General features: G+C 51.2%; 1 protein-coding gene across 1 annotated transcript; it reads right to left on the reverse strand.

The window, feature by feature from the left end:
* Positions 1-4799: 4799 nt before the first annotated feature.
* RCVRN (recoverin) lies at positions 4800-11945 on the reverse strand. Its single transcript, XM_008528741.2, has 3 exons — positions 11457-11945; positions 8263-8374; positions 4800-5278 (listed from the first exon to the last, which is right to left on the reverse strand). The coding sequence occupies exons 1-3, from the start codon at positions 11835-11837 to the stop codon at positions 5163-5165; spliced, it is 609 nt and encodes a 202-aa protein (XP_008526963.1). The 5' UTR covers positions 11838-11945; the 3' UTR covers positions 4800-5162.
* Positions 11946-14370: the final 2425 nt, after the last annotated feature.

The raw sequence follows: 14370 nt of genomic DNA on the forward strand, positions 1-14370 counted from the left end.
AACTGACACTCTCTCCCCATTACTGTTAATAACTCCCCACCCCCTCCCCCCAGCCCCTGGCGACCACCACTCTACCTTCTGTCTCTGTGAATGTGGCCAATCTAGGTACCTCATCTAAGTGGAATCACATGGTATTTGTCCTTTGTGACTGGCTTATTTCACTGCATAACGTCTTCAAGGTTCATCCATGTCATGGCATGTGTCAGAATCACCTTCCTTTTTGTGGGAGAATAACATTCCATTGCATGTATGCACTACATTTTTTTTATCCTTTCATCTATTGGTGGACACTTGTGTTGCTTCTACATTCTAGCTACTGTGAATAATGCGTCTACGAACATGCGTGTTCAAACATCTGTTTGAGCGCCTGTTTTCAATTCTTGGAGGTATATACCTAAGAGTGGAATTGCTGGATCATATTGTAATTCTGCTTAACATTTTGAGGAACCACCAAACTGTTTCCCACGGCAACTGCCTGATTTTATATTCCTAACAGTAATGCACAAGGGTTCCTATTTATTCGCATCCTTGCCATTTTTTTGATAATCGCCATTCTTATGGATGTGAAGTGGTAGCTCAGTGTGGTTTTGATTTGAATTTGCCTAATGGCTAAAGATATTGAGCATCTTTTCCTATGCTTATTGACCATTTATGTATCTTCTTTGGAGAAATGTCTGTTCAAGCCCTTTGCCCATTTTTCAGTCAGGTCGTTTTTTTGTTGTTGAGTTGTAGGTGTTCTTTATATATTGTGGATATTAAGCCCTTATAAGATATATAATTTGCAAATATTTTCTCCTATTCTGTGGGCTGTGTTTTCACTCTCTTGATAGTGTCCCTTGATGTACAAAAGTTTTTAATTTTGATGAAGTCAAATTTATCTTTTTTTTTAAGAATTCTTTTTTTTTTTTTTAAAGATTGGCACCTGGGCTAACAACTGTTGCCAATCTTCCTTTTTTTTTTTTTTTTAAGGATTGGCACCTGGCCTAACAACTGTTGCCAATCTTCCTTTTTTTTTTTTCTTTTTAAGGATTGGCACCTGGCCTAACAACTGTTGCCGATCTTTTTTTTTTTTCTGCTTTATTTCCCAAACCCCCCTGGTACATAGTTGCATATCTTAGATGCAGGTCTCTCTAGTTGTGGGATGTGGGACGCCGCCTCAACGTGGCCTGACGAGTGGTGCCATGTCCGTGCCCAGGATCCGAACTCTGGGCCGCCGCAGCGGAGTGCGTGAACTTAACCACTCGGCCACGGGGCTGGCCCCATCTATTTTTTCTTTTGTTGCCTGTGTTTTTGGTGTCATATCACCTGATTGGTTTTAATATGTGACCAAGGTTGAGAATACTGGTCAAAGCAGAAGGGGAGGAGGTGAAGATTCCCCTGGAAACTGACAATACCTTGCTGAGGTCCAGATAACCAGGCTTCCCCCTGTGTAGCATTTAGAGCTTAGACATTCTTCCATAAGAACAGACCCAACTGACTGTCACAACTTAAGTGATAATCAATGTAGGTGTAGCTGGTCTGGTTTTGTGGGTTTTCTGGAGTGGTGGGCATCCCAGCTGGGGCCTAAAATGAGACACAGACCTATCTTGGCTCATCTGATAAATTTGTGTGACCACCAACCAGAAATGGAGGTGGAGTGGGCAGCGTGGTGTCCATCCCCATCTGGTTCCATGGACAGTGTCTGAGCCCTGGTGAGCAAAGAGAAGGTACAGACAAAATCTAAAAGAGCTGTTTCCAGGGGGCAATGACAATAGCTGTTTCCATGACCAATGCCACACCCCATGGTGTCCCTCCAACAGATTCTAGCCCAGAAGTCACACCAGCAGCCCAACACACAGCTTGGGGATGTCAGGAGCACTGTAGCCTTGGTTGTGGTGGGAATGCGGTGCCTGGTGGCAGCAATGGCACCTGGCACTAAGAGACCTATTGGTGAATCTGTGGGGGATGCCTCCTGAGGATGCTAAGAAATACCTGAGGGACACTGCATGAGAGGCTGGGATCCCGTGAGAGCAGTTTGGATTACTGTTCTTGATGAGACTCCTTTCTGCCCTTGAGTTTACATGTGTGTGAAGAAGCAGAAATTCAGAGATGCAAAGTGACTTCCCAAAGTCTCTATAGTGGACATCTATTCTTACAATCTACCCGTCTTATACTAATAGCATCCAGATTTTTCTCTTGGAAACCACACTTCTCCCGCTCTCAGTCCATGATGTTTGAGTTGTCTCAACTCCATCTTCAGCTGCAGGGATGGACAAGAAAATCTGTTTGGGCAATTCAAGCACGACATCCTCCTGGCACCAGATATTGGGTCAGAAATGGGCATAAAACCAATCAGAGCCAATGAGAGATAGTCATAGAACTTTGGCTGGGACTCTTGACAGAAAAGCATTTTCTCTTTTCTGCTGAAACTGGAATCATGAAGAAGTCAGCCTGGGTCTGCTGGTGGCCATCTTGCCAGCATAGGGAAATGCCTGCCTGAGAAGTGAGCCACCACAGCAGAAAGCAGACCGAGGAGATGGAGAAAGAACCTTGAGACATTGTTGGAGCCCCTGGATGAAGCCAGACCTAAAGCTAGTGCTACTCCTGAAATTTCAGTTAAATGTCAGTAAATTCCTATTTGTGCCCCAACAATTCGTGTTGGGTGTTCTGTCCCTTGCATCTGGAAGAGTCTTGATGACATGGCTCATCACCACTTCTACTTCCTTCTCTTCTCTTCAGTCAAGTTGGACTCTACACTGCTTCTGGCTTCTCTCAGCATCTTCCCCAAAGAGTGGCCTAGAGCTGTCCAGGACCCCAGCCCAAGTGGCCCTGCCACCCCCAGCTAACAGAAGATGTGTGAATTAGGTTATCACTCTTTGGTTCTCCACTGGCCAATAGAAGATCCAGTGGCCCTTTATCTCTCTTATTGAACCACAGACCAACAAGGTTATTTTGCAGTGTGTATGCCCCGTCCTGACCTCAGAGAGAACCCCATGCCCCATGCCCCAACCAACCAGACTCACTCATGCAGGGCAGAGTGTGGGGTGGTGGGAAGAGCACCAGGGTGAGGAATGGCGCCCTTTGGTTCTATAGCTAGACCACCCTGAGCTGGACCCAAGGTCCCTCTTCTCCCCCTGAGCTGCCTCCCGGGTAACCCACTACGTCTGACACTGGAGGCTTGTCGCCAGCAGTGCCTCCTCCTCCCAGAACCTCCGGATCAAATTCCCCTCCCCTTCCAGCTCCGATGTCGTGTGATCCAGAATTCTCTGTCCTGTCATGTCCAGGTCAAACTATCAGGGCAACCTGGTGTAATCAAAGGGACTCTGCCTTACATACCAAATCCTACTCGCACTTCATGGCATCAATGTCACCATCTATACCATGGGGATAATTCTGTCTCCATCGACGAAATAATGCTGAGCATCTAGCAGGATGCCCGGGTCATAGGAAATGCCCCACACGTAAGTGTTAGGATCACTCTCAAGTTCGCCCTCCGCAAAGAGCAGTGCTCTCTGGTGGTGGTGATTGTGCCATGGCTGTGGCTAAAGCTGGTGGGGGGAGTCACCCTCAATACCAGCAAACAGAGACCCCTCTGCCTCAGGGGGTTGTACACAGGTTGCTCAGTTGTCCAGGACATCTGTATATTTTTCTGACCTCATCTTGGAAGTTAAGCCTGGAGAATAAATGTACCTTCAAAACAATGAACCCAACGATCTTGGAGAACCCACTGACAGAGTGAGTTCTCAGGTGTCCCAGGTCCTGGAGATCTGATGAGGCAGTGTGGGCCAGTGGGCTGTGCTTGCCTGGCCCCTGCTCATTAGTTGGCTGACCCTGGGCTAGCTGCTTCCTGTGTCTGGGCCTCCTCTTCCTTGTCTCTAAAATGAGAGGCCTCAGGGACATCAGTGGCTCTGTCTTCACCTCGCACCCTACCAAAACTGAACTTGTCATTACCCCTGAATCCAACAACCCTCCCTGTGTTTCCCATCTTGGTAGATGGCATCACCATTCACCAGCACTCAAGCCACAAACCTGGGTGCCATCCTCGTCCCTCTGTCATCCTCCTGCAGCCAGTCAGGTGGATTCTACCTTCTAGATACCTCCAGAGCGGTCTGTTCTCTCCACCCACTGCTGTTCCCCTGGCCCAGGCCACCCTGGCGACTATGAAAGTGTAATTTCTAGGCTCCTTGACTCTAGTCTTGGGTCTCTCATTTATTTCTACCCCAGAGGGTTCTCTTACCTACATAAATCCCTCCTTCTTCAAACTGCACAGTGGTACCCATGGCCCCCACGGTGAAGCCCAGTCTTCCAGGGGCTGCAGGGAAGGCTTCTCTCGGTCTGGCCCCTGTCTCCCTTCCTGGCTTAACTCACAGTCTGCTCTCGCTCCTCCCTCTGCTTGTGGATCCCCGGGCCTTTTCATAGTCCTGGAACTTGAAATTCTCATTCCTGCCTTGGGTCTGCGTGGGCTTCCCTCTGAGATAAGGCGGTTCGCCCCCTCCCTGGCCACAGTCCATTGGGTCTTAACTTACATGTCCCTTCCTTAGGAACACCTTCTCTGGCCTCTGGACAAGTCAGCCCTACCTGTCATATCTTCCCACAGTGTTTTGACGTCTCCACAGCAACCTCCCTGCTTATAATGGCTTCTTCCAGGTCTCTAGTCCCCTCCACACCCTGAGCTCCCCGGGAGCGGGCCGCATCTGTCCTCTGCCCCACGGCAGTCCCAGCACCCGGCCTGTGACGCAATGGCAGTACATCCTTGTCTAGAGGCTGAGCCGACAGAAATCATTTCCTTTCCAGTTCAAGAACGACCAGCCAGCCGTGTGCCAGCTCCTCTTGCGTTTATTGGATCCTGCTTACCCAGCAATCCTCAAAGGAGCTTACACGGGGCTGACATTTAGGACTCCTGTGACCTAATCCCGGGATTATCTCGGAGGCTTGGGCTGGCGGGCAGGGGGAGGGGAGGCGGTGGGTCTAAGGGGAGGGAAGAAGAAAGCCTGAAGACAGAAGGAAGAAGGAAGCGGTGGATTGCTAACGACGCTTCCGATTGGCAGGGAGCTGTGCTGGGGGTTAACGTGCTGTGGGGTTTGGGGTCTCTGTGGCCCCTGGGGTGCGTGCACGTGTGTGCATGTGTGTGTGTGTGTGTGTTTCTGCGAGTGATGAGGGGAAGGAGAGCCGAGCAGTTGGCATCAGTGTTTCTTCTCCTTTATCTTTTCCTTCACTTTTTGAGGCTCAAATTGGATCAGTCGCAGGATTTCCTTATTGGCCAGCGTTCCCTCGATGAACTCTTTCTCTGTAAGTTTATCTGTGCATGGGGAAAAAACACTACAGTCAGGATTCAGGATTGGCTGTTTCAAGCTGCCACGAGGCTGACATTGGCCAGCATGCCCAGGATGGATGTATCCATTATGAAAATACTGAGTCTCAGTGCCCCCGGGGGCACCCCCACCCCCACCCCAGATACCCACCCTCTCCCCAGGACCCCTGGCCCTCCCCATGAACCAGCAACCAGAGGGTTAAGGACTGGCCCTGCCCAGGGCCTCCAGGATGCAGTCCAGTGCTGTGTGTCTCTTCTGATTGGTTGGTGCCTCTGCCCTGCTGGTTATGAATTGTTTTGTATATTACCCCAGGTCTCAAGCCTCCAGGTCTGGGGGAACTTCCTGGGGATTGAGCAGAGCAGAGTCTCAGTTGAGAAGCAGGGAACAGTATCTACGCAGGGAGGAGGGAGGGAAAGGTCAGGGTCTAGTGTGCTGCCAGGGAGAGCCCGGGTTGTGGAGAGCTCTCTGCCCCCTGGCAGCACAGGGGCAGCCCCGTGACGCTGTGATTCTCGGCTGACAGCTCCACCCTCACTCTTCCTTATGCATCTCTGCATCCCCCCGTCTGCCTCCTCACTTGGGATGGAGAGAGTCTTGCCTCCAACTATTGTCTTCTGTTCCATCCAGTTAAGGGCAAGTCACAGAGCCCTTCCCCTGTGCCAGAGCCACCGTGCACGGGGCTGAGGTCACCACAGGGGACAGAGGGCAGGGGGCAGGGTGCAGCATAGAAGGGAGTGAGAGAAAGTCCCTGGCCGCAGGAAACTCTTGGTCTGATGGAGAAGAGCGTCCCATGTAGAAATAAGTTTAGAATGAGACAGGGGCTCCTTTCTGCTCGTGGTTCTGCTCATAGTCCTGCACCCAATAGGTGCTCATCAATGCTTGGCTGAACTGAAATGGGTTTCCGCTGGCTTATGCTCCAGGCCTTTCAGGCATCCTTAATCCCTCCTGGGTTTGGATCCAGGCTGCTTCCCTACACAGGTCTGGGTGGTGCAATTTGGGCTTTAAAGTCCCAGCTACCCTATCAGCCTCACACAGCTTGAACCTCCCACCATCAGAGCCGATGCTGGAGGGAGGCGTTGTCTCCAGGTGGGCGCTGTGAACACACACACACACGTCACCTGGCAGGAGTCACACGTCAGCCCCCAGCACCACCGCCACCTGTGACATTCACCTGGGTCCATTTTCAGGTTAGCAAGTAGCTGAACAGGGGGCTCCACACGTGGCAGACCCAGAGGGATACCATGAAGGGGGTTAAAGAGCCAATGTGCTGAGGTGGCACAGGGAGGTGGTTAAGCAGCCAGGATCCACGCAAACAAGGAGGGAAGGAAGGCGCTCAAAGGGCAGGTGACATCAGGGCCGGACTAGGATGAGGCAAGTGAGGTGCCAACCCTGTCAAATTTAAGGAGGCGCTCACTTTCAGGGTGGTGCGAGCTCAGGGCCGGCACCTGACAACAAGTGTCTCCTTAAATTTGGTACCCCGGCACCTCACTTGCCTGACCCTAGTTCCAGCCCTAGTGCCAATGACCTTCTCACTTCTGTGACTTCTTCCTGGACTGCAGATTAGCGGGGCCAGGGTCATCTCTACCCACCCTTACTTAACGTCCTACTCAGACCTGTCCCCTGGAACCCTGGTAAGAGACTGCCCCAGAGACCACAAAAGGGCCAACATTGGCCCCTCTGATGTGTTTGGGCCACATAGTGTTTCATCATTCGAGAAACGTCAGATTTTAAAAATCTCGATTGCTGGCTTCTCTTAAAAAATCAGATGATGAGGCCCCAGAGGGCTCCATGTTACCACGTGGCAACAATTAACTGGAGACCATCAGACCAGACATCCACTCTCCACTATTTACCAGTCCCTATCACTTAGTAGGGCTACTGTCCACCTCTCTCACTTTCATCATCTGCCTCCTTGGCCATGTGAGTTTGCAGCACCCGCTGACACCAACTCCTCTACTGCATCCTTCGTGGGTTGGCCACGAGCATCATGCCCAGCGGCCCCAGCGGCCCAGGTCTGGACTCCATCATCGCTTTCAATGCAAGACCACACTCCCCACTGCTGCTCCCAGCCAAAGGCTAAGCGGGGCAGAGTACTGAGACAGGTCAGCTCCTGGAAGAAGAGGGCTCGAGGATGCCCCGTGGGCTTTGCCAAAACTTTCTTAGAACAGCTCTGCAGCCTAAGACTTTCCTTACCCAACATTCGTTCTTTGCCTCTCTGCCCACGGGGGTCCGATCTGCTTTGCAGTCTGACGGCTTTACAGCCTCTCCTAGAACCCTCCCATTTTCCCTGGCAGTCCTCTCCCCTAATAAATCTCTTGTAATCTGGTTTAAATCTCATCTTGTCTGGCAGTGCTTCTCAGATACCCAAATTAACTTCCTAAAGTAAAACCGTTTCAACTGAGGTCCCACTTCCTTGGGATTCGATGCTAATTCAGACGCAGACTGAGCTGAAGTCTGCCCGGTCCTAGCTGTGCAGAAAGTATTTTTAAAAACAAGTAAAGGAAACCAACGTGTCTAAAAACCAGGCACTTCCTTCAGAAAGAAATAATTTGCAATTCCTCTAAACTCGTCATTTGCATACAAACTGATAAGAGCTGTTGCCTGCACTTTTTACCATCTCTTCCTTCACTGTGGGCCGACTCTTAGAACAAAAGGTGTTTTTCCTCAAGCACTTGGTAATTTAGAGCTCTCCTAATCCCCCAGAGAGCCTCAGGCAGCGACGGAGTTTTATAAGCCAGCGGGATGTGGCGCCGTTTCCCACCAGCAGCGGCAGCTCCAGAGTGGCAGCAGCAGCAGAAATGGGTCCTGCTGACTCTTCTGCTCATTCCCCTCAAGGGCCCTTCACACAGCCCCGCAGTGCATGAGCTGTTCCCTGTCCTGCCTGGGCACTGGGACTCAGGATAAATCTCACCGGGGTCTCCAGGAAGCAGCCTGCAGCTGTAAAATCAAAAGCTATGAAGGAGAAGGAACTCACCATCATCTTTCTTTCCAAAGAACCCCCAGATCTTCTCAGCTCGCTTCTCCGGGGTATTTTCATCATCTGGAAGGTTCTTCAAGTCCTCAGGATTGATCATTTTGAAAATCGCCTGCACCAAATAAAAGAAAGAACTCGTCATAAGGAGCAGCAGGGACTGGCCACCCCGGGGAACACGTGGCTGGCAGAGGTTAAAATGCAGATTCCCAGGGCCCAGCCTGGCCGATTGCATCCAAGCACCTGCGAGGGCGGCCAGGGCGTCTGTCTTTTTGAGATCCTCAGACAGGACAGGAACGTGGGGGGAGGGGGGAGGAAAGCTTCCACTTCTTATTTTGTCCCTTTCTGTCCTGTTTGAATTTCCTGACCATGTAGACATATTACTTTCATTTTAAGTGAAAATAAGAAATAAAAAGCTTCCTGATGGTAATTCCACAGCAGTCCTGAGGTTGCCATTTGGGAACTGCTACCTTGAGCCCTACTGCCCGGAAGTTCTGGAACATCCAGAGGCTCCTTCTGGGCCGGTGGGGTACGGAGCCTGCCCAGCCGAGTTGGCCTATGGTGATACGGTTGACATTTGTCGAGTGTGTGTCACTTTTCTAAACACGTTCACATGTACCCTCCACAACAACCTTATGAGGGGGGCATTGTTGGCCCCATTTTACAGATGAAGAAACTGAGACGACTAACTGTCACCGAGCTAGGAGCAGAAGAGTGGGGGTCCTCACCCAGCAGTTTGGTTCTAGACTCTCCAGGCTTGCATCACGTCAGTCACCTCCTCGTTCCTGGAACGCCTTGGAGAGCGTCCCAGGCACTGGGGGAGGGAGAGGGGAGGCGTCAACCAGAACTTTCTAAAGGTCTCCCTTTGGAAAACAGGAAGCCCCTCACTTACCCTCCACTCAGGGAGGGGGCCAGGGAAAGGTTTAGTGTTAGGCTCAAGGAACCTCTTCACCTCCCTCTACTCTCGTAATAAAGGAGCTGGATGTGCGATGCGGGGCAAAGCAGGAAGTGCCTCCTGCCCTGTGATCAGGGACAGGGACCAGGTGGTCCCCACGTGCCCCTCCAGCCTGAGTGGACTGAGTCTGCCAGCTCAATAACTCCAGGGCTGGCCAGGCCCAGCATGGACACTCAAGGTGGTGGCCCCGGGCCTGCCCCAGCCTGCACCCTCAGCATTGCAGGGGGCTCCTGGAGCAGGCAGGGGTGTCGGGTGGAAGTTGGGAGGGCACCTTGGAGACACCTGGGACCACAGCCCTGCAGGGGCAGTAAGGTGCGTGAAATTAGCCTGGAGGGAAGGTCAACAGCTGTGAGAAGTTCCCTCTTAGCCCCCCAGGCTACGACAAGAGGAGCAGGAAATCAAACCCAGCAGCTTGGGGCAGCAGCCTCGGCTGCCTCTGCTCAGAGCCCAGAGGTGCCCAGCAACTGAAGTATAAGTGGCTCCCTTAACTCATCTCTCTGTCCTGAGCCCTGGGAACTCTGTGCAGGCCCCATGGCTAAATGGTGGGAGTGGTTGGCTGCCTGCCCTACTCTGCTTCTAACACCAAGGACAGACTGGGGCCTCGATGAAAGAACCAAGAAAGAACCATCAAATCCTCACCGTGGGCCCTGGGACGTTACATGGTTTTCCCAAGCCCCTGGTTGGTGGCGTAGCTGGGACTAGAACCCATAATTTCTGACTCCCAGGCCAGTGACCTTGTGATCTGGTGGGTAAGGGAGCCTTGGCGCCACCTTGCACAGCCTCAGCTGTGGATGCTCCCCGCCTCCCTCCCCTTCCCTCTCTCTCCCTTCCTTCCTTCCTTCCTGGTCTCTCCCTTCCTTCCTTCCCGTTCTCTCCCTCCTCCTTTTCCTCAGGGAGCACCAAGTCGTAGGCCTCCGCTGGGCTGGCATCCTTTAGGTGGTTCTGAGGATGTGGTCCCTCTCCCAGGCCACCTGCCAATCCAGGGGATCTTGCTCTACTGGAGGTTCCCACACACCTGCCCATAACGGGAGGCCCAAGCAGAGTCCACTACCACAAGCTGGTGCTTGGCTCTTTTATTTATGGCTTCTCCTAATAAGGGTGGGAGAATTATGCAAATGAAAGCAGGATTACAAATGCATCTAAAATTATCTATAATATGAAAAGCTTTCTCCCTCTTAACAGGAAGGGAATTAGAGAAATAAAGCAAGTGGCGTGGGGTAGGGGGATAAAAAAAAGATCGAGTAAGAAGATACTAAATGAAGGGAAATACAGATGATATAATAGAGAAAAATAGAAACATCCTAGTTGTCGAAAAATGTAGGAATATAGGGCAATAATTGTATGGCATTTCCATAAGATGGAATTCTAAGCAGCTATTAAAAATGGTTTTGAAGAACATATATTGATATGGAAAATATTCATAATAAAATAGTTACTGAAAAAAGTATGATAAAAGTCACATATGAATATATCATTGTTCTAAAGTTATTCAAAAATATATAGATAAAAGACTGGAAAGGGTTATACCAATATGTTGACAATAATTTTCTCTGGATGATGGAATTAAAGGCAATTCTCATTTTCTTTTGCGTATGTTTCTAAATTTCATGAATTGCTTATATATCAAATAAAACTATTTTCAAGACATGTAAAATCTTCACAATAAATGATCTGACGCTGGGCCAATATGGACAGAGAGGAGAATGTGTGCTGGCCTGCGAGGACCCTGAGGATCTGGTGGTTCCATCTAGGACAGGTGACGGAGGAGAAAGCTGAGAGTCACAGGGGGAGGTGACCTGCCACACGTCGTGAAGACAACCCGGACTAGAACACAGATTCAGATTCCCCCAACTTTGGCCTCTTTCTACTGGATATTTGAAACACGTTGTATGTTAAAAATCACTTGTGAAAGAATCTGAAATCCGAATGCGTAGTGTTGAAGGTTTTGAAGGACATCTTAATGAAGAGAGGAAGGAAGGAAGGAAGGAGGGAAGGAAACAAAAAGTGTAAATAATAGGAAATCCCAGATTCTTCTTTAGGAGGAAAGTGAAAGGGGTTATATTGATAGTATGTTGGAGATCCCTTCTCACCTTGCTCCCAGAACCATTGAGTCACAAAGCCTGGATCCCCACTCCACCCTCCAGCGCCCCCAGCGGCTACCTCCTGTGCAGCAGCAGCAGGGGGCCCTGACCCTGGGTGACCCCAGTCCCGTGCAGCCGGAAAGGGGTAAGCCGAGACTGACCATGATGATCTCCAGCACTTCATTCTTGCTGATGGTGCCGTTGCCATCCACGTCGTAGAGGGAGAAGGCCCACTCCAGCTTCTGGTTGGTCTTGCCCGCAGTGGTCATGTGCAGGGCGATGACGTACTCCTTGAAGTCCAGGGTGCCATCGCTGTTGGCGTCAAAGCTGCGGAACACGTGCTGGGCGTAGGCCTTGGGGTCGGCCTCGGGGAAGAACTTGGAGTAGATGCTCTGGAACTCCTGCCGGGTGATGAGGCCGCTGGGGCACTCCTTCAGGAAGGACTGGTACCAGGCACACAGCTCCTCCTCCGTGAACTTGGTGTTCAGCTGCAGCTCCTCCAGGATCTCCTTGGACAGGGCCCCGCTTTTGCTGTTCCCCATGGATGCAGCAGCGTGGGCCCGGCAGGGCAGTTGCCGCTAGGTGGGTGAGCGGGAGCAACGTCGTCTCCCGGCTGCCGGGGCTGGGTGCCACTGGAGGCGGATGCTGAGATGCTGGCGGATTAGGAGGATTTGTGGCCAGTTCACCCCAATACTTGGAGGGAGGAGGAGCCAGGAGCTTGTGGGGGAGGGGGGCAAGCTCCCAGAATCCCCCTGAGATTAAAATAAAGAGCTGACAGCAGGTGGTCAATACACTGTGGCCTTCTGGGAAGAAAAGACAGGAGGTCAGAACATTCAGAGTGGAAGCCTTGGGCAGAAGCCTTCCTCACTGTCCCTTGCCCGTCCCTCCTGCACCCCCAATGCTACCTCTCTAAGAATAGCTAGGAGACTCCAAGAGTGGACTAAGTGGACTCTGAGTCCACCGCCTGTGTTCTGCCTTAACTCTGAGGGTCTCAGGGGCACGGATGGCATCTTTCACTGAGCCCTATGATGCAGTGCTTAGGAGCCAGGTGGGTTCAAATCCCAGCTTTGCAATTTACTAGCTGTGTGACCCCAGGCAGTTCCTTAACCTCTGCCTGCCTAGAACGCTCTCCTCCTAATCCTTCCCTCCTTCACGGCTTTCCTTAAACGTCACCTTCTCAGGAAGTCCTATCCTGGCCACTCTGTTTACCATAGCACATCCCACCCCGAACCATCAGCACGCCCCAAACTCTTTATCCTGCATTATTTTTCTCCCTCACACATACACCTTCTGACTTACTGTTTGTTTATTCTGAGTGCCGTTGCGGCCTCACCAGAAGGGAAGCTCCATGAAGGCAGGATTCTACCTGTTTGTTCCTGGCTGCATCTCCACTGCCAGAGTGGTGCCTGGCAGCTTTGGGCCCTCAGTGAATATTCCTTAAGTGAACAGGCATAATAATAGTGTCTACCTTATTGTTATTGTGAGGCTGAAATGAGCTCATATGTGCAATGAACTTAGAACAGAGCCTGGCGCATAGTAAGTGCTGGAGGTTAGCTTTGTTATTCATCTACAACAGGGATGGAAAACTGAACTGTCCACAGGGGCCAACAAGTGCAGTGAGTAGCAGGTGGATCAGGGAGGCAATAGGGAGCGGTGAGGCCTGTGTCCTACAAGGAAGGGGCTGCCATTTGAATGTGGTCATATGGGATTATGGCCCAGTGTTCCTAGATTTTTCAATTATCCAAAAGAAATCTGGAAATCAGATTTTTAGATGTAATTTCCAAACTTTTTAAACTTTGAGAGTTAATTCAAAATTTTTAAAAATGTAGTGTGGGTCAAATATAACATATCTGTGGCTCAGTTTCAGCCTGTGGGTTGTCACTTGGCAACCATGCCTGGTGCCTGGAGCTGGCAGACACTAACACACACTTGTTGAGTGAGCGACGGATCAAGGGGCTAGGGAGCTCTGTCTGGGAAGGCTTCGCACCCTGCAGTCAGCGCAGGGACGAGTCCAGGACACAAGGAGGAACCCTACTGAGTCTTCTGTACTTGAATTCTCATCACCCAAAGGAAAAGTGGGTGGCGCTCTGGCTCGGCTGGGTGTAACTGGAGGGGAGTGCGTCTGGGCCCAGAATTCCCATGGGATGGGAGAGAGGGCCCCTCTTTGCCCAGGGCTTGTAACTATGAAGAATAAACCCCACAGTCTCTAGGCAGGTGAGTTGGGGTTTGCACCCTATTTTATAACAGGCTCAGGACAGGGGACAGTAGGGTCCCACTGCTGGGAGAAAGCCACCTGCCACCTCACCCTGATGTTGCTTGGGAAGGACTGAGAAGTTCATGCACCAATGTGCTGACCCACTGCTGCCTCCCGCCCACCCCACCCCCTGTGGTTCCAGAGTATTTCTCAGGAGGCCTTAATGTTGGGGGGGGGGGGTGGGTGTGTGTACTTAGTATTTTTTTCCCATCAGTTTGTGACAGCATCTTATTTCTTAATAAGAGCCTTTCTCTTTTTCTAGACTTTCACTATCCTGTAGCAGGCATTTGTTCTCAGGAGGAGACAGAAATAGGAGAGTCACAAAAAACAAACAGGAAACAAAACCCAGGCTGTGAAAGTGAGGCCAGAACCCTTGCCTCTGAGCCAGGTGAGCAGAAGTGCCTGCCAGACCTGGGCGCACCAAGCCTGCAGCTAACAGGCCAATGCTACAAAGAAGAAATGGAATTCCAAAAGGCATGTCACCTGCCTGGGTCACGTAGTTGCTACATGGCAAAGCCAGGAGGAAAGGCTGGGTCTGCCAGGTGCCCCGTTCCGGGTTCTCTGCACTCTCTCTACATTACAACTGCCGCCTTTCTCAAGGAGACCTGAGCCGGGGGGACAAGAAGTTCCATTTCCGTAGGTGAGGAGCTGAGGGTTGACAGCAGAAGAGGCCGTGGGCCAGGGGACAGGGCCCTCGGTTAACACAGAAGCCAGAGCCCCCCAGTATCTTCTGCCCTTTCCAAGGGCAAGGAGGAAGGGGCTGGAACCAGGTTGGAAGCAGCCAGGTACTGTCCACATTCTTCACGTTGCTGTGCCCGGGA

The sequence above is a fragment of the Equus przewalskii genome, chromosome 10 (genome assembly GCF_037783145.1).
Source record: "Equus przewalskii isolate Varuska chromosome 10, EquPr2, whole genome shotgun sequence".
NCBI lineage: Eukaryota > Metazoa > Chordata > Mammalia > Perissodactyla > Equidae > Equus > Equus przewalskii.